The following is a 19757-nucleotide window of genomic DNA, read 5'->3' on the forward strand; positions in this document are numbered from 1 at the left end:
CCACACTCCATAATGACATCCCTGAATCTTATTAACTTCAGCCCACCCTTCCAAGCTTCAGAACCGATAAAGATCTACATGAAGGCGCTCCGAGGCATTGAGGCGTACGACCTGAGTCATCACAAGAACATCAGTGTAAAGGCCTACCAGTTCATAAAGCGGCTGTGTCGAAACACCCCCACTGAACGCCTTGGCATGGGTCGGCAGGGCATTCAGGAGATTCGAAACCAAAAGTGAGTCCACACCACTCATTCAAATTAAGTAGACGGACGTAGCAGTATTCGTCTGATACATTGTTTTTGCCGGTTTTAGGTACTTCCAGGGCTTTGATTGGGACGGTGTAAGAAATCAGACACTGCAGTCACCGTTCCATCCCAAGGTAAGGAGAGAGCGATTGTCATTTGTGCAGATTTTTCGGCCTTTTACATTACTTTGTCTCCGCACCCTCCCTTTAGGTGAACGGGCCATGTGATTTCAGCAACTTTGACCAGTTCCCCGTTTCGGACGATCTGCCACCAGACGAGATGTCGGGCTGGGACATCAACTTCTAGGTTACCTATCCTTTTCCTCCCCCCTTAATCTCCACCCGGCCGAGTGGAACCACCACTTTCGGCACCGCCCGTTATCACCATCACTTCGTCCTTTCTTGATTCCCACTTTTATACCGATATACACACACATATATATATATATATACATAGAGAGACGAGTGAATGTATATCACGATACGTACGTATGTCGCTTCTGACCCGTTCCATCCCTTCCTTCCATTGCCTTCCGTCCTCTCCTCCTCCTCCTCCACGTACCAAAGCGCATCACAGAAGCCCTCGTCCCATCGTGTCTCTCCAAAATCTGTACCCAAATACTCCTCCTCATTATGGACTCCTCAGGAGTCAAATTTTCCCTCAACAACTTTTACTCCATACGAATTTTCCCGCTTTGTTTTTTTGGGGAAGATTGGGGATTTGGGATTTCGAATTTTTTAATTATTTCTCATTGTCACAGACAAGGAGACGGAAGGTGAAGTAAAAACTTCTCTTTCGATGGATGGTTGTAATCGACCTTGAGAGTGGACCACGGGGGCACGTAGTGGGCAGACCTGGGCTACGATCGTGGTGGGTGATTGCGGACCAAGCTGAGGGTGGCTATTAGCAGCAATGCCACTAACCAACCAGTAGGGAACAGATTAGCAAAGTGGTGTATCTGCACGGACCTCTCGAGGAGATTGAGCACCCTAGCCAGCGCCACTCATGTGCGTGCGCGCTTGGTGGTGGTGCGGGGCGGGAGAGCTTCTTGCGCGTTGGTTCTGCCCCCCCCCCCCCATTACTGCCACGTGCGTGCGCAAGTGAGTGGCGTGGAATTGGTTGAATATGACCGGCTTTTCGATGGACGACGGGCGACTCACACAGGAAGAGAGAAGAGGAGGAGGCCAAAGCGGGAATGTTTGAGGTAAAAGAACCGCTACTCTTCCGGTAATGTCCTTTAACTGCTAATTTTTCATTCAAGGGCCTCGAAAAGCAGACATCCCCGGGAAAGAGAACAAAGGCATGTGCAATTACTCCTTTTATTGGATGAAAAAAAAAGATAAATAATGCGATTTTCCTTTACCGATTGGATATCGGTAAACAAATCAATTAAGACAAATTTTATTAATAAATACAACTGCAATACGCCTGTGAGTCATTCATGCCTTCTTCCAGCAAGATCTCTTCATCGGCAGTGATGAGGATAAACGAGCAAACAGAAGCCAAGCTCTCGAAGATGGACCCTCGCCTCTTCGCTTGCCGCGAATCGACTTTGCGAGAGAGCTTATCAACACATAACGAAATGTCGCGGAGGAAATCATCCAACTGGACGACTAGGTTCCGGGAAGGGCAGATTCGCTATTACCTCGGCTGGTTAAACAACCTGCTATTTCAGACACACCGATTCCCAATCCACGAGTTGATGGAGCTCATACTGCAAATGAAGATTACTCAATGATTCTTCCTAGTGGTACGAAGCTCCCGAGCAAAACTTCATGCACCTATGCTAAACATGTCGACCATATCCATGCCCTTTTTCGCCTCTCATATACGTGGATTGGTATCGGAAGCGAATGAGCAACCAAACTGTTACCGATCCAATTCGAGCTTTGCAATGTACAAAAGGGAGAGGAGTTGTGATTCTTGTTGGATTGGAGATGGAGGACATGTACAAGCTGGCACAAGACATGCCGATGCTCACCAGCAATACCACCTGTGATATTTCTGAAGGCCGCAGGCAAAAGAACGAGGAAAGGACCCAGTTGAAGATAAGCAATCGTAAGAGCAATTACGAAGATCTTCGATCGGAGATTTGGTGTCGGAAGATCATCAAGCCCAAAGATATCTATGACAAATTTACTCCAACTGAGGCCGTAGAGCTAGATGTTCTAATTGGTATTCAGTGGAAAGATATAGCAAAACAATATATTAACTCCTATAACCGCGTACTCGTACGGTTAGAAAAGGAGACGCCATATCTTCAGAACATCCAACGGTTGGAACAGGAGTGCAAAGTGAAGAATTAAAACGACTTGGCACAAGGTTCCCAATGGTTGGAGACAATGCTGAGGAAAAATGACATAGACATCCCGAGTTTTCTTCAGAACGTGATCGACATCATGGATTTGGGAAAAAAAAAACAGAATCAGTACGGTGTGCCTATGAGGCATAACGAACACGGGCAAGCCGCTTATCGCCGGACTCATCGCAGCTCCACTGAGAGTAAGTTGACAGTAATAGTATGATCTAATCCTATTATTGGTAACTTATGGGTTGCAACAATAACGTGACGAGGTGATCAAACTGCTTTCCAGTCTGACAATCTACCCAACAAGACCGTGGCACTGATGGAGAAGTCGAGGATCACAATGACAACGAAAGATGACTTCAAACTCCTCCTTGGTAGCACAAACATGGGGGTAGATGTCAAATACGGCGGCCGGCAGTGGTCGCGCAGAATTTCTATAGTTGTAACTGCAAATGAAGACACTGGTTGCCGTCTGTCCGGTCAGGATCGCGATGTCCTACTAACAAGAGTAATACAGTACAACTTAAACTATCGAATTATCTCGTACCTTGTCGTGGGCAGCATTCCAAAACCTCCTACTGGGTTGTGTACTTGTGATTTACTAGAGTTGCTTAAGAAATATAAATTTTAGATGAATTTGATTTACAGAAGTATAAACATGTAAATGATGGGAACGGGATAAAGACGCTCCAGTGGCTGAGAGACGGGTACTGTCGCGCCAAACTCGTGGTGTTAAGGCAGTAGGAGGAAGGGAGAATAAAACCACGGCTGCGTCAACACTTCAAATACCGTTTGGCAAACTGCCAGCCTTTGGCAATACAGGACACACAGTCACACGCAGGAATCGCTGTATGGTAATCACACCCGGACTGTACGAGGAGAAGGCGGAGCCAAGTCAATCAACTGCATTTATTTTGAATACAGCCTTCTCGGAGCCTTTCATGAACAAGTACAGCTTCCAGGCGAATAAGGATGAGCTGAGTACTAAGCGGAATGCTGTCAACCCCTTCATGTCATTTGGGAAAGCTCGAACTAAATTTGCCGATTACTACCATCCACTACACAAGCAACTGGTGGTGTCATGTAGGTGGATAAAGTGCAAATTGATCTTTCTAAATACACGCTAGTTAGAATAAGCAAAGATGGTATCCCGGAAGCAACTTAACCAGTAGCTGGCATGGACGTCCTCAAGACAATGGAAAGCAGAGATAGCTTCATGGAAATGTTATTATTGGAACTGAATTAGAAGTATTTTTCCATTCCATACCAGAACATGTACCACCAAGTCAAAGGTCAATGTACACAACAAAAAATACTGTGCTGTTGAAGAAATTTCACAACGCAATTGGTGGAAAACCCTATCAATGTGTATACTATGACGCTTATATCAAACAAACGTTCATTAACATGCTCTGTTTTTGAGGACGGGCGGCTTACTACTGAATGCGAAGCGCCCGGCGTAGAAATAAACGCAGTGCACTATGAGCGGGGAGTGCTTATGGTTAATGACTTCCTTGTTGGAGTCTTTAGTCCATGCTGTGAATTGCACTTGTGTTTGTGCTTGTACATTCTTCCTGGAGAAGTTAAGACGAAAGTCTTTAAACCGCAACAATTCTTTAAGCAGGAAATTAAAGAGGAAGAAAAGGAAATAAAAATAAGAATAACGAGGTAAGGAAAGAAGAGGAAGCAAATCAATACATATCCATAAAACCCAAAGATGCCAAATGGGCTAGCATTAGCTTTGCTATCGGTGCTACTCTTGGCATTCCACTAGGAGCTTTGTCCGCAGCTATTCAAGCCGGATCCCTGCCTACTATTGCCACCATAACTGCAGGTGCTACTGGCACCGTAGGTGCCATCACATCCATCGTAGCAGCAGGCTTACGTCAACCACCTCAAATAGGTCGTAATGCTGGCTACAATGTACAAGAATTGAAACGTCTGATACCTGATGGACAGCAGTCCGGCGGTAGTGAAAGCCCATCTCTAGAGCAGAGTGCCATGGAAATTAAGCAGGAAGACATAGACGAAACAGCTGTGGAAATTGCGGCTGCTAAAACTATACATACAACCCCACAAGGTGTTGCATCATCAGCTGGATATCATTTGCCGAATGCCACGCAGCCTCAGATATAAGAGTATTACCTGCCTACCCAGATAACTACACCAGCTAATCCGCATACAAATTATCCCAGTCGACCGGAAACGTGGTTTCAGCGAAATCGAAATTATCAAAATTGCCAGGCAATTATGGTAGCAGAGAAAGCAATCGTCTTAGAAATTGAAACAAGACGCTGACATTCGCGCTGTACGTATTTACCGAAGAAAAACTGCGGACGTCACCAGAGATGATTAAAAAAACAATTTACGGAACTAAGGTGAACATATTCTCAGGTCGCATACGAGCGCAGGGTCAAAGAAGATTATTGGTATTCGACGAAGATCCGAACTCCTTCAATTATTCATGAATCTCAATTCAACGAACTACGAGCCACTAATGGAAGCAATACGAAAGTGGTAATTGCAATTAAGAAAATATGGCGCAAATGACGCCGAGTACCAAAATATGAAAAGTGTACCGATTCTAAACGCTTGCCTTAATAAAGTGTGCACCGCGTATAGTCTTCTTACTAAAAGAAGGATTATTTGGTCTTCACCCCAAATAATCCCGCAATGAGGCACCTGTCGTCCATCAAAAAGCCGATCAGATTCAGTTAGTTCGACACCACTCATGTAAGCACGCGCAGGATGGTAATGGGGCTGAACCAGTGCATGGGGCGAGAAAACTTACTGCGCATTGCCAGCTCATTAAAAATATTTCATTGCTTTAACTGCGATAGCACAAAAATTGACTTCCGGAACAGACTATTTGTCCTGACCCTCTCAGTTACAGTAGTGTGAAAAATAAGTTAAGGCAGTCACATTCTACCTAAGAAAGGTGCTAGTTTCTTTAGTAAGGTAGGCACTGTTAAAAAAGTTGTGGGATTAACACTTCAGTATCAATAAAAACCAATACTAACATATAATTCAACGCCATTTATTACCAGCCATCCCAAAAACAAACAGAAACAATAAGACCTCATAACATGAATAAAATAACATATTAAGAATAAGGCACACAAAAAAGGCGCCACAGATTTTAGTTGCATTTAGGTCATATATTGCCACTTTTAAAGAAACCATTAGAATCAAACATCATGTCAGCAGTATAATTTAGAATATACAAAATATAATTATGCTTCCAGTCCAAAGCCCCAACCTCTGAAATTGACTCACTGAATGAACATAATCTGCAAGAACAAAAATAACAGTCTAATCTGAAGAGGATACACCGGAAAAACCGCCCTGCCGAGACATCACACTTGAAAAGGCCAGGATCCAAACAAGCCGCTTATCCTTAAATTCGTGCGCCGCAAATGAACAAGCACCACCAAGAAAGCAAAAATAAAACAATTTTCTAATTACCCGCAAGTTTATGCGATGCAGTAAAAAACTAGCTTTTGTTCATTTCTTTTGAAGTCATTAAATAAAAATGTACCAAATGATAGCATATTGTTTCAACAAATGCGAAGATTATTTATTGAATGTGGCATAAGATACTTGTTTCGGTTAATAGCAGTGGGTATAACAACAAGCCTAACTAACTAGTTTTTCTAGTTTAAATTCAGTTTTAGTCAGTAAAGGAAATTAGAATGCATCTTGAAAGTGCGGTTGAATTTTTTTTTGCAGGTGCAACTTACGTAAAGGAAGTAAAGTTGAATTGCGCTTCCAATGATTTTCTAGTGTCTGCCATCGTAGAAAGAGCTTGTCTTGAATCGGAACCTTTTATCTTTTGGGAATTTTTTGAACATAGGAAATGTGAAATAGTTGTCTGATTGAATAGACGCCTTAGGTAGTAAACGACTAGCTTTGCGCAGGCTTCGTAATAAGGGGTGGACGACTTCTGTCCCAGAAAAGGTGGATACGAGCCCTCATCCGCCACAACACATTAATGTATTCCAAGCACTCCATGCAGCACAAACACTGGATGTTCACCTTCAATCACTCGACTCGATTCAAAGTTCTGAAGTTTGATATGCAAGTGAGAAAGGAGAAAAACATTACGATTGTCGTGGCGGTAAGATTTGTTATTTTTGGACTTTGGACCGGGATCAATGACCGTATCCTGCATGTTTGAGGCGCTTTTTGAGTTTCATGCCCTTTGTGTACGGAGGAAGATTTGTAGACACTGCCACCGGCTCAATATTTTCGTTGGTTCTCTATTCTGCCGCTGTCTTCAGCCCCCTGGATTGGCTCGATGGGGTATAAGAGGACATCTCATACTCGTGTAGCATGGATACTTCTAAAATATCAATGGCCCGAAGTAGATGCCCATAAAGCCTCTTCACAGCCCTGAAGAATGTCGGAATAACTCCGGGCACAGATGTTCAATACGCAGCACATCTACAAGAACCGACAAAGGGCCACTTTTGTTACTAACCATTAACAAGCTACGAGGAATGGGTGGTGTATCTTTTTAGACACGCATTCAACCACTCGTTATGACAGAGAAACCCAGTAGTTGAAACATAAACTCCCTAAGGGATTGGTCAAGTATATAGGAAAAGGCCCCGAGAGTTGGCTATGACAACACGTTACAGTGACACCCAAGGCCGGTCAAACGCAGTATCAATCTACCAGGGTCGTGCGTGGCACAATCAAAATTTAGGGGGTCTTGTTTTTCCTATTGTGCTTGCTTCCTAGTGGCTCTAATTTACTTTTACGAATTTTGGGCAAATTATAACAGCCTCTATGCAATTTCCCCCTGGTCACTGTTGTGACCTGATAATTATAAACCACAGGAGCTTATTTTTTTAACCAGAATTTTTAGATAGTTTTGCTATCTAACGGGCTATAATGAGAGACTCATTTGGTGTACTACGCGGTTATCATGTTGGACGTGAGTAAAAGAGACAGAGAAAAAACGACAAATCGATCATCCAACAGACTTATGAATTCCTTACTTTGAGTTTCGGACTGTTTATTATAATGGCCACTTCTTGATGTCCTGTGGAAACCGTTCTGGGTTTATTATTCAGATGCATTTTGCCAATCCTAGGTTACCGTTGGATGGTCCCTAAGGCGCAGGTTTGAGTGTGTACTGAATGCAAGGAAGCGTCAGCCTTCACTCTGCTCAATAACCTATTTGGAACACTACTGTTTCGTCAGGCGGGAGCAGTATCAGTTACGGAAGATGGCACAAGGCAAATCAGGACTTGGCCAACACCAATCAACTAGACCAATGAGGGGGACCAGTTTGAATTTTTGGATTTGGTGTACTAATGCAGACATTTAATGTAATGTAATCGCGAGTGGTGGTGTTCAAAATGACGGGAGAGCTGCGTAATGCCTGTTTATTTTTGTGCATGTTTTTAGGGAGCCAGAGGGCATATTGGTGGAGCCTCGTGGCTGAGCAGGCTCCCTCTCGATGCATTTGGATAAGGAAGTGGAGAAGACAAAATCTGATTTCCTGCAAAACTTATTGGCTGTAAAACACCTTCATTGTGCAATGCAAGATGTCTTTCTCAAGGCATGCGCGTTCCCGGCGCAACGAGCTTATGGGACGACTTTTGATTTCGTAACACTTGAGACAAGTTTAAAAGGCAGTAAATTGGGGATACAGCAAAAAAAATCATTAGGCCTCAGGTCAATTAAATTTGGCAGTGATTATTTAAGAGACTAAGGCAAATTGCACTGAATGTTTGTCTGAAAAGACTTTCTGAAAGAGGAGGGGAGTTGGGGAACACAAGTCTCGTTATGGAGCCGAAATTATTTACCCACGGGGAAACGCCCACTCCAGACATGAAAAAGCCAAATCACCACGTTGCGTTCGTTACCATATTACTAAGGAAGAGTGCTCCTGGTTATTCAGTCTGCTTGTCCCAAGAGAATGAAGGCCGAGGTGGGAAGATGGACGCTAGTGAGAGCGTCAATGGATTTTCCTTTTCACAAGAAAGATATGATGTTCAAAACCATTGGGTTGCTCATTAGAAAGCGGTCTCATCACAAAGTCTATTTTGATATTTTATGGAGATTTCAATTATTTCTGTTTCACCCTGTGTATTGGCCTGGTTTTACTCTTAGAAAAAATAACAATGCTACTAAAATTTTTCAAAAATTCATAACAACTTTTTTAACAAAAGCTTGGTACAACACAATTTAAGAAATTGTGACTGGATTTTTAATATAAATTTGCCCAAGAGTTACACAGTCGTGGACAAATCCCAAAAACGCTGCATAAAGCTTAATCAAAGTAGATTTTTGTTTACAAGTTTAAATCCCTGTTCAGTTTATCATATGCTTAACACATGAGCATTATTTCATTCTTCTGTTTATACCAACCAACATCAATGCTCCAACGTTAGCGCCAACTGGTATTTACTGGGTTTTTGCTGTCTGGTGAAGCGTCTTTAGCTATGGCAGCATCATTTGGTTTCTCTCTGAAATGTTTTCGTCGATTGAAGCTCTCAACAGTAATTAAGCAGAAACGGTACATGTCTGTTCGCTTGAGTCGTTTCGATTCTGAGATCCTGGACTATGACAAATACTGTTCCACACTAAGAAGTGTCAATGAAACGTAAGCTTTCTATCTTAATGTGCGATATCCTCTCAGACTAGCACGTCCATTGACATTATCCGAGAAGATTCTCTATGGTCATCTCTCTGACCCGAAAACGAAAGATATAGTGCGTGGATCTAGTTATTTGAACCTCTCTCCCGACCGTGTTACAATGCAGGATGCAACAGCACAAATGGCTATTCTGCAATTCATGTCCAGTGGTATACCTCGCGTTGCTGTTCCCACAACCGTCCACTGCGATCACTTAGTCCTTGCTCGTGAGGGTGGTGACAAGGACATTTCCAACGCGCTTACCGTTAACAAAGAAGTGTACGATTTCCTTGCCTCTGCCTCTTCCAAGTTTAATATTGGATTTTGGCAGCCGGGTTCTGGGATCATTCATCAGGTGAGGCGGGTCATTATTCCTATTCCTCTTTCCTAGATAATGCTGGAAAATTACTGCTTCCCTGGGGCGCTCATAATTGGAACTGATAGTCATACACCAAACGGTGGCGGTCTGGGAGGTGTATGCATTGGAGTGGGCGGTGCCGATGCCGTGGACGTAATGGCAGGCCTAGATTGGGAACTAAAGTGTCCCAAAATAATTGGAGTTGAGCTGGTCGGCAAGTTGTCCGGTTGGACGTCGGCCAAAGATGTAATTCTCAAGGTGGCGGATATATTGACCGTGAAGGGAGGCACTGGAGCCATTATTGAGTACTTTGGGCCAGGGGTGGAGTCCATATCATGCACGGGAATGGCGACAATCTGCAACATGGGCGCTGAGATTGGTGCTACGACCTCTGTGTTTCCATTCAATGATAGAATGGTGGATTTCTTGAGGGCTACTGGCAGAGGAGACATTGCTGATTTAGCAAGCAAGTACAGGGTGGGTTGTGTACTCTTAAATTTTAAGAAATATCCTTCCTATTCCCATGTTACCGATTTTTCTCTTTGTTGAGTTTGTTGCATTGCTTATATTCTTAGAGTTTTTGAGACTGCGCCTTAGACACGAGGGAGTTTAAGTCAAATGAGGACTATCCAGTTCAATGGGAAGGAAGGAGTGGATCTTAAACGATGAAAATTGAATTTATTTCTTTTGCCAGTCTTCTAGTCCATTAATATGCTAACCGTCTGGCCCCTGAAAGAAAGCGTCAGCATTGAAAGTCTTGTTATTTTAACTGAGCCGTCCCCTGGCAGTCTGCTTCACTTCATCATCGGTGCTGCGATGTGAGGTGAATGTTGACGAAAGTGACTGCTGAAGCCGTGGGCTGGGCACGAATCATTGCATTCAAAATTATAACAAGTGTACAGGCCCACAGTTAGTCGACCTGGAAATATCTACATTCACACCACCTAGGTGTTTTACTGTTAGGCACTTGATCTTCTATCCTTTCCTTGGAGTCTTCTGTAGGTATACGCGAATTTTACGCCTCCGCTTACAATAGACATCATTACTTTATAACTACACCCCCCTTTACCCGCGCGTATGCCATTGCTGCTCGTATTGCCAGGACAGCATCCCCTTTAATACCCGTAAAGTTGGGCATCCTGGTTTAACCTGAACTCATTCTGCGGCTCCCAAAATATTCAGTGACTGCATTAATTAAGCATGAAATGTTGAGATCCTTAATATTACATTGGTTTAGCTTTATCTAGGCTCTCTGAATACGGGCAGTTAGTTTGGATAGGAAATGTCATCCTTTGACTCCATCACATTATTGTAAATCTGTTAAACCAGCGTTTCCATCTCGTGTATATCCATCCGCAACAATTGAAATGTCTTTTAGCACTGAGTCTTGGCACTGCAACGGTGAGGCAGTTGTGGGAGATCTCTCAGTATTCTCGTGCTTATCGGTTATCAGCGCTTGGTGTACGCCGTGTGAGCACAGATGATAAAGTAGTGGTAGACGCCGAATCCATACGATCCGATTTAGGTAGAATTATCACAATACTTATGAGGCATCAGGTGCGAATGCGTGAAATTCTTGTCGCGATATGTAAGAACTTGATCTTGGTATTATTAATTAAATTAGCTGATTTGTCACTTTAACGGCAGTCGTGGAGACATATACTACCATAATGAGGCTCTTAAAAGTTGGAGGAGATAGGTGGTTGGATGAATAACATGAATAAAATAGTTGACTTTGTGGATAAAGTTGGTTAGAAGTAATGCTATTACTTTTTCGCTCTCCTTTTCCGAATCTTTGTCTAAATCTATCTTTTCCGAACCATCCCTTAATTGGTTGGATTGTGGATAGACAGATGGATGGATGCATGAGCGAAGGAATACAGGAGCATGCGACCTGGCTTAATGCAGAATATGCTAGAGACACAGATTTTGTTTGCACAGTCGATAAGGATCCAGATCTTGCCATTTTCCCGGAGTTCAGTCTTAATCGTTTTTTTTCTCTGTTCTTTGTTTCTAGAGCAAATTGCTCTCCCCTGATAAGGGATGTGTCTATGACCGCGTCATCAAGATTGACTTGAGCGAGCTGGAACCGCATCTGAACGGACCCTATACTCCCGATTTGGCTCATCCCATCTCAAAGGTATGTCTCCGTTGATTCATCCATTTCTCGTTTTAAACAACTTTTAATAGTACCATGTCAATCTTTGAAAGAGAAAGAAAAGAATGGCAAGCTTTCCTTTGAAAGTCCTCCGATAGATCTCTCATCATATCACTCATGAAATTCATTTAACGAATGTTTTGAGTAATTTTCCATCGTTAGATATCAAAAATGGGTGGGTGTGCACGTGTGAGAACTCATTCGTTTGATTGACAGTTGGCGGAAGATTTGGGTTTGTGTGTTAGGGGGTGCTCATAATGCGAAATTCGTGTCTCATTTTAGACTACTAGTGGACTGTTTTGAGGGTTGTTGAAGGTACTTCTTATTAGGGGATTTCCATGAGACTATTTAACCCAAAAGGGCGCAGACCAGAGAGGTGTTTGACGGAACGAGAATGTGGTTAACCAATGAACGGTTGACGGTTTAAGCGGGAAGTTCCCTCCTTGCAGACAGTTTTATTGTCACGCTCTGTTACCGGCGACAGGTCTGAAGCAAAACCAAGATGATGGATAATGAGAGTGAGGCGGCAGCTGTATCAGGGTTTGAGGATATCACTACAGTGTATGTACGCAAAGCAGAGAATTTTCAGTGCATGGAATGAATGATCAAGAGTTAGAAGAGATCTTCAAAGTAGTGCTTTCTGTACTACTAAAGTGGTATTTGAGTAGATTTCCATTTTTTAGGTCTTTTTGATAGCCTGCCTAGAACTCGAGGGTTGTGTGATCACGCCACTGAGAGGTGATTTAAGTAGGTGCATTTCTTCTCTACTTCATGTAACCCCGTCTTGTTTATTTATCAGTAAAAGCCGCCAATCTGGGCAACTGATCATTGATTGTGAATCACCCCAGTTACTAATGCAGGGGTAACCTGATGTGTGGGTCTGAGGGTATTCCTTCTGCCAAGGTACGGACGAGAGGGGATACCATTAGCGGAGCTTTATAATCCCGGAGTGAAGGCCAATTCGAAGAAGGTTGCACTGTTGTATACTGTTTAGAAAAGGAATTTTTCTGCTTTTCGGGAGAAACATGGCATACCATTGTTGGAGAGTGTTTATTGTTGAAAGGTTGGAGAGCTGTGTACATGGATGAGATGCTATGAGATCAAGTTGGCTTGCTTGCCGCTGCCGACAAGGTACGGCTCGAGTTATTCCCGCATTCGTCACAAGGCCCACGTGCCTTGAAATACAGAAGGGTTGAGAGGCTAGAGGCAGAACTTCATAGCACCAAATTGTGGGCCGGACCTTGGGCGATTGCAAGAGTTAGTTTATTGCAATGTAAAAGCACACATTCTTAATCACTTCCCCCTCCTCCCCTCCCCTACTAGCTGAAATCGGAGGCTGAAGCAGCGGGATGGCCAATGGAGATCTCGGCAGGTCTGATAGGCTCCTGCACCAACTCCTCCTATGAGGACATGTCCCGCGCTGCGAGTGTGGTGCGGCAGGCGCTGGAGCACGGCATCACTAAGGTGCCAACAAAACTTATCGTGACCCCAGGTAGTGAGCAGATCCATGCGACGATTGAGCGAGACGGACTGATTGATGTGTTCAAAGGATTTGGAGGTTTGGTGCTTGCCAACGCTTGTGGACCCTGTATTGGTCAATGGGATCGCAAGGTGAGTTGGGCCTGAATGGGCTGTTGTTTTTTAAGCGATTTTGTGGATAGTTGGCAGCCAGGGTGAAGCATAGGTAGATTTTTGGAGGGTTCCACTCTGCTCAATGGTGCTTTTAGTCGGCAGAATGGCTCCGGGGTCGATTGATGGACTCGAAATGGCTGAAGGGTTAGGTGCTCTGTTCATTAGATAGGTATTGGTGGTGCCACTTCTCCTTTTAACCTAAAACTTATTATTTTTTTCGTATCCCTTTCTTCCTTTTTACCGCTCTTTTGCCGGATGGTGCGCATAGGATAAGAAACGTGGCGAACCGAACACCATCGTGACATCGTACAACCGCAACTTCACCGGTCGAAACGACGCCAATCCTGCCACCCATGCTTTTGTCGCCTCACCGGAGATGGTCACTGCTCTAGTGCTGGGCGGAAGTTTAGGCTTTAACCCCCTAACCGATGAGTTGACGGCTCCAAATGGGACGAAATTTAAGCTGAAACCTCCGGAAGGTAGGCTTGATGAAATCTGATTTGGAATAAACAGAATGGTGCTTGGAAGGATGCGAATACTTTGATGGTCAAGTATTTGGCCTATAGGACAGATGGATAAATAGGTGGGCGGTTGAATGAATGGAATATTGGTGAAATGAGCGAACGAGTGAATCTGGAGATGGACAGATAGACTTACTATCGTCAAGACAACCAGATGATTGGGTGAACAAATGGTTACACTACTCTATGATTCACTGCAAAATCTTGTTGGTGGTATATGTTTGGATGGATGGTTGAACGAAATGGGTTGATGTGCTAATAACTGATGGCTTGGCTAATAGACCGGCGGACGGTAGGATTAATTGCTTAGCTCCCATTTCATAGGCGACACTCTGCCCCGCAACGGTTTCCAACACGTGGATCCGCACTTCCAGAGCCCACCGGCGGACGCCTCCCACGTGAAGGTGATGATTTCACCGACGAGCGATCGTCTCCAGGTCCTCTCTCCCTTCGCACGATGGGATGGCAAGGACTTCCTCGATATGCCAGTGCTCATCAAGGTGCGTGGCAAATGTACCACCGACCATATTTCTGCTGCTGGACCCTGGCTGAAGTTCCGAGGCCATCTGGACAACATATCAAACAACATGTTCATCGGGTACGTCATCGCGGCATCCATTTCAGGTCCATCCATCCGGCAACCATTCTATCACGCAGTCCCTGTTCAATTACTTAATCTTGTGGTAATTTAATTATTTTGTCACAGCAAATCAAGCAGCCATTAAGCCAATCAGATCCTCCACTGATCCGGAACACCAATTAGCTACCCCTCCCTCCAGCCAATGAGTTAAGCAATCCGGCCAGTTAACCAATCAAACACAGCCAATAAGTCGATAAGTTAGGCAATCACTCAGTAAACTGATAAACTAATTAGGTACACAGCAGCTCATCCAATTAACTACATACCTGATCGACCAATCAAACAATGATCTATTTCTTCTTGTAGAGCAGTGAATAGCGAGAATGGGGAGATGAACCGCGTGTGCCACCGGCCAAGCGGAGAGTGGGACACAGTGCCGGCAGTGGCACGGCGCTACAAGGCTGCAGGAGTGCCCTGGGTGGTGGTAGGCGATGTGAACTATGGTGAGGGCAGTAGTCGCGAGCACGCTGCTCTTGAACCGCGTCATCTCGGCGGTCGTGCCATCATTGTCAAGAGCTTTGCGCGTATTCATGGTAAGACTTTTCTTCTGAGTCTATCTTTGTCGATGTTTCCCATTGGTACATTCATTTGTCTATCGCGAGTTTGTCCCTCTAATCATCTGTCCGCCTTCCAGTTAGTCCGTCTACCGACTTTTCTTCTCTGTCTGTTTACTTGTTTGAATTCTGCTATTTATGCACCCATCTCAAATCTATCCACTATTAACATTTATTCCAATGCCTATCAGGTTATCCCGTCAATGTCTGCTTACTTATCCGTTTATTCTAGGTAGTTGGATGAAGTGGTGGTTAGGTGGAATGGTGAACGATTAATTGAGTGGATAGATCTGTAGATTAGTGGATGTTTAAGTGATCTCACGGATCAGGCGTGGTTACCTGGGTTAGCTTATCCGTAGAAGGTTGGATGAATAGGCGGTTGAATTTATGGGTGCACGGATAAGAACTGGATTAGTGGGTGAATGAACTGACAGAAGTATGAATAATTTGAATGGACATAACTGCAAATGCTGTTGGCATCTTGCAAAGTCGTCTGTTTGGCCTACTTCATGATCCGTTCATGGAACTTCTTGACCAATATTGCCGTTGCTTTTTCCCTTCTTTTGTAGAAACCAATCTGAAGAAGCAAGGCATGCTTCCACTGACCTTCGTGAACCCCGAGGACTATGACAAGATTCAACCTTCAGACAAGGTCTCTCTGTTGGATTTGAAAAATCTCACTCCTGGAAAGGTGAGCATCTTAATCTGGCGGTCCTTATGAACCCTTTCCAGTCATCTGTGCGAATTATCTTACCAACGAAGGTGTTAGGTTCTTGTTACTCTTGTGGGAATGAGCGTTTTTTGTTTTGAGATTAGTCCTCACTGACCAACATCACTAGGAGGCAGGTTCCATATGCAGTGTTAATCCCGGTTAGGTAGAGGCTGTTGCAGATGCTGTGAACACACGAGTGGCCCAGCCAGCAGGTAGAACCCTGGGTGAGTGCCTGCGACCCCAGAAGACTTGGCGGCTTCAATTTTCTAGGAATTTCCCTTTTAGTAAATAGTTTCCAAATATCCCGCTTAGTCCTTTCCCATTTGCCGACATTATGTGCATGTGTTCTTTAAGGGCACTAATAAGTTCAAGGTCAGTCAAGTACGAGAAGTACACGAGACCGGATCTACCAGGTGTCGTCAGTCTTATTCATTGGTCAGCTGGCTGTCATGCACGCCAACACCGCATTCGCTTATTTGCTCGTGTCTCATCCATTCATCTTCATTTGTCCCAGCTTGCCAACCTTCCGTTGTCTCCCATCCCATCCTTCGTATCGCCTAATTTGAATAGCCTGCGTCAAGGCGCATCACTGACTAATAGGTAGCTCGAGGGTGGCCATGCAACAAAAAATACGCCTTGAGACAATCGACTGAGCCTCTCTCCCTTTTCCTTCACATCTGTCTAAAATCACCCGGTGCAAATAAACTGCCGTTCGCCTTTTTAGACGGTGCGATGCCGGCTGACTCACTCCGACGGTTCAACTGAGGAAATTGAATTGGCCCACACCTTTAATGCCAAACAGTTGGGGTGGTTCACAGCTGGCAGTGCCCTTAATCACATGAAAGAGACCACTTCTTGCCACCAATGACAATCCATCCCATTCCTCACCGCTGCCCTTCCTAATGGTACCTGTTTTCCCTTTTCCCTCTCCTCCATTTCTGCTCTAGAATTGTCATATTTGGGATTGTGACCAAATTTAACCTTATTATTTACGATTTTCTTCGAAAAATTGGTCAATTATGATGTATTTGAGTCAATTACATTGTCATCTGCCTAGGTAGACTGACTGATGGTACTTCCTGCAATTTGATTATTTGATGTATTTTATGATTTAAAGTGTTTGTTTCCCTAAGAGGCCAAGTCAACCACAAAATGTTGATTGATAAATAGAAGACCTGACACCCTATTTCTGTCGAAAGCTAGGTGTCCCCAATTACTCGAACCGGCCCCTCGGCTTTGATGACTTTGTTGCCTAGCTTGTTCCTCTGGTGCTGTTGCCTACTTCCCCTAATCTAAACTACCGTGTCTGTAGGCCATTTACATGTGGCATAAATTTTATCAATGTGGGAATAAAGGTCCTCCTTTTTCTCTATGAAATTGGTCTCCAGTTCAAGTAAAGTGGACAAAAAGTGGTGGGTCTCATGAGTCGATTCTGATTGGTACGAATTCCCACTGTCTGATTGGCCAATTGGCTTTCCACTAGGGCGGTTTGATTGGCCGATTTTGAGGGTGTGAGGATTTGTAGGACAAAGAAGAGTAATTCCATTTAGTTAAGAAGCTTTTGTGTTCTCCGTTGTGTACACCCGCTTACCAAAATGCGTTTACTTATAAGCACAGCCAATCACCCTTCACCTTTTCACCTGAGGTTGGTCTGCAGGTGATGGTCCAGTTGCAGATGCGACAGGAATCTGCTCCAACTTGATGGCATCAGCAATTAAACTCTGTCCTAATTTCTATAGCTGAATGCAAAACTCTAACGCCGTGAAGGAAGGATGCCTCCTGCAGATGGTTGAATCGGTTAAGAGTCGTAGATAGAAGGGTTAAAAATGACATCAACATTTTGCCATTACCCTGAGCTCTTGTTCTGCGGGAGTGCTATTAACAAATGAAGTGTTACCAGAATTGAACCGTTTGTAGATCTTAACTATAAAAATTAGTGGCAGAAATAAATCTTTTGGTCTGCATAAACTCACTTTGATATTCGTCACAGGCATGATGGATGAATTTAGTTGAATTAAAGTACAAGGAAAACAAAACATAATCAAGCAAAATCCCGTTTATTTAGACGAAAAAAATTATTTTGTTTCAAACATTACTCATTTAGTGGTACTATGGTAACCTCAAGCAGTCGATCATAATTCAAAATCTCAATTTATTCGTTTCAGTGGTGAAGGCAAGAAAACCATAACTTTACGAAATTAATTTCCGGATTTTATCGCTTTATAACAAAGCGGTTTCATTTACTATACTGCCGAATTACGCACTGTCCAACAAAATGTCCGCATCGGTAGTCACCCGTGGCGGAGGCGTAGTATCGAGCGCTGTCTTTCGCCGCCTCAGCTCTCAGCCCCGCGCCGTAGGCGACACCTTTGCAATCTATGGTACTGACGGGACTGTCCACCAGACACTTGGCATAGTAGGCCTGTGGGAATGCCAATACAAAAGGAGTGGATTAGGCAGACAAAGCGCGGGGAAGGCAGTCATCCGACGTTATCGATTTTTAGGCGTGCGCTACAAATCGCAGACGCTCGCTGCATCTCGGTGCGTCTGCGTCCGCTTGCATCGACAACCAAGCAAACAAATCCACATTTTTTGGAAAAAATTGTCAAGAAGGTTGAATATAGTCTAGTCGGTAGTGTTTACGAGCCAATGAATTTTAAAAATAGGCCAAGTGTTTTAAACTGTATTAACAGAGACTATGAGAGAAATCGCGGAGCTGAGCATTGTGGAACTCACTTAAATGCCAAAAAGCAAACAAATCTTACATTCTGAACAAGCGTTGTGTTGAGTTTCTTGATAAGCCGGCTGTACCAAGGCGGAGTAGACGCATAGTCAGCATCAGCCGCAACAACAGCCACTAGGAGGGTAAAAAGGAGGTGCGCATTCATAAAAGTCAGTCGTCTCTTCGGAGCGGACATGTTCTGCCTCCTCCTAACGCGGTTCCATACGACACCTGTTTCAGGTGCCTTTATAAGCTCAAACGCAAATACACAAATGAAGGCGATTGTTACTTCCTCAGACAGTGTTTGCGACAAACAGAAAAGGAATGTCATAAATCTTGCTTATTTGATTTTCTCCTTCCTACAATAGACAAAAAGTTTATTTTGAAATAAGAATACAGTCTCTAATAATGTGGAATGTGGTGATTCAACGCGTTACCACGCTCATTCATCTGACCCAGCCTCCATGATGGTGGCAGAGAGCTGTGCAATGGGTGTTCCTTCCAGTTCCAAAGTTGACTGCCTAATTTTAGTGATTAGGTACTTTGTTTAAATAGCGCCTCGAGCTAAGCGGACACTTCATTCTTCGCAGATTGTATACTTACAATCGGGCTTATCCTCCATCCCGCCACCCGTACAAAGTGTCCCATTTAATTTGCATACCTGCAAGTGGACGGGATGTACTGTTTTGCCTTACCCAATACCACTATTTCAGACAGTTTTTCTACACTTTCACCTCTTTTTAAACTATGTTATCGGTGTCATTGACGTCGTAGCCACAACTCAGTGCGGTGTTTTGGAGCAAGGCCTCACACAATAGGATACAAATACCTTTGAAGAAATGCCTAGGGATGATTGAGGTGGTTTTGGGTGGTGTTGAACACGTGCACAGTTCGGTATTTTCCCGGTGAAAAAGTGTGAATGAGTAACATTTTCGGCAGAAGGACCGCCCACCACGTGAGTTGGTAGATGGGTAACAAGGGGATGAAAGGAGAAAAAAGAGATGGTGAGTCTATCAGGCACATTGAGCTGAAGGTGAAGGAGGGAGAAGCAAAAATATACCTGAATTCGACACAATCAATTGACGAATGTCTCCCCCCCTCTCTGCTCCTCGGTCAATGTGGGCCTTCGAAGGGAGTCCTATCGTCCGGTCAGTCAAGTGGTGTCCACTGTGTGAGGCACAGAGACCTTCAAGGAATGATAAGTTTTTCCGCTTACGAAGATTGCGATGAAGATGGGAGTAGAGATAGTATTACTTGC

At 44.0% G+C, this 19757-nt stretch overlaps 5 protein-coding genes across 5 annotated transcripts in view; 4 read left to right on the forward strand and 1 right to left on the reverse strand. All coding sequences in view use genetic code 11, as the record gives it.

Moving 5' to 3' along the window:
* Positions 1–12: 12 nt before the first annotated feature.
* Positions 13–551, forward strand: EGR_08400 (cGMP-dependent protein kinase egl-4; the record flags this gene model as incomplete). The annotated part of the gene is made up of 3 exons (XM_024497649.1): positions 13–233; positions 313–379; positions 456–551. 3 exons carry the CDS (start codon positions 13–15, stop codon positions 549–551), a joined length of 384 nt encoding a protein of 127 aa, XP_024347953.1.
* A 1631-nt stretch (positions 552–2182) lies between these two features.
* EGR_08401 (hypothetical protein) lies at positions 2183–4689 on the forward strand (the record flags this gene model as incomplete). Its single annotated transcript, XM_024497650.1, has 5 exons — positions 2183–2539; positions 2630–2758; positions 2840–3061; positions 3291–3534; positions 4328–4689. The coding sequence occupies 5 exons, from the start codon at positions 2183–2185 to the stop codon at positions 4687–4689; spliced, it is 1314 nt and encodes a 437-aa protein (XP_024347954.1).
* A 4319-nt stretch (positions 4690–9008) lies between these two features.
* EGR_08402 (hypothetical protein) lies at positions 9009–16338 on the forward strand (the record flags this gene model as incomplete). The annotated part of the gene is made up of 9 exons (XM_024497651.1): positions 9009–9169; positions 9206–9557; positions 9594–10037; positions 11578–11700; positions 13042–13329; positions 14246–14469; positions 14818–15044; positions 15635–15756; positions 16132–16338. The coding sequence occupies 9 exons, from the start codon at positions 9009–9011 to the stop codon at positions 16336–16338; spliced, it is 2148 nt and encodes a 715-aa protein (XP_024347955.1).
* Positions 16339–18013: 1675 nt separating this feature from the next.
* Positions 18014–18695, reverse strand: EGR_08403 (hypothetical protein; the record flags this gene model as incomplete). Its single annotated transcript, XM_024497652.1, has 2 exons — positions 18014–18199; positions 18543–18695. The coding sequence occupies 2 exons, from the start codon at positions 18693–18695 to the stop codon at positions 18014–18016; spliced, it is 339 nt and encodes a 112-aa protein (XP_024347956.1).
* Positions 18696–19481: 786 nt separating this feature from the next.
* Positions 19482–19757, forward strand: part of EGR_08404 (hypothetical protein) — a gene marked incomplete at both ends in the record, with an annotated part of 5851 nt that continues 5575 nt past the window's right edge. Inside the window, one exon of the mRNA XM_024497653.1 lies at positions 19482–19503. Coding sequence (XP_024347957.1) covers positions 19482–19503 — 22 coding nt within the window. The remainder of the gene's footprint in view (positions 19504–19757) is intronic.

This window comes from Echinococcus granulosus (assembly GCF_000524195.1).
Source record: "Echinococcus granulosus chromosome Unknown EG_S00105, whole genome shotgun sequence".
NCBI lineage: Eukaryota > Metazoa > Platyhelminthes > Cestoda > Cyclophyllidea > Taeniidae > Echinococcus > Echinococcus granulosus.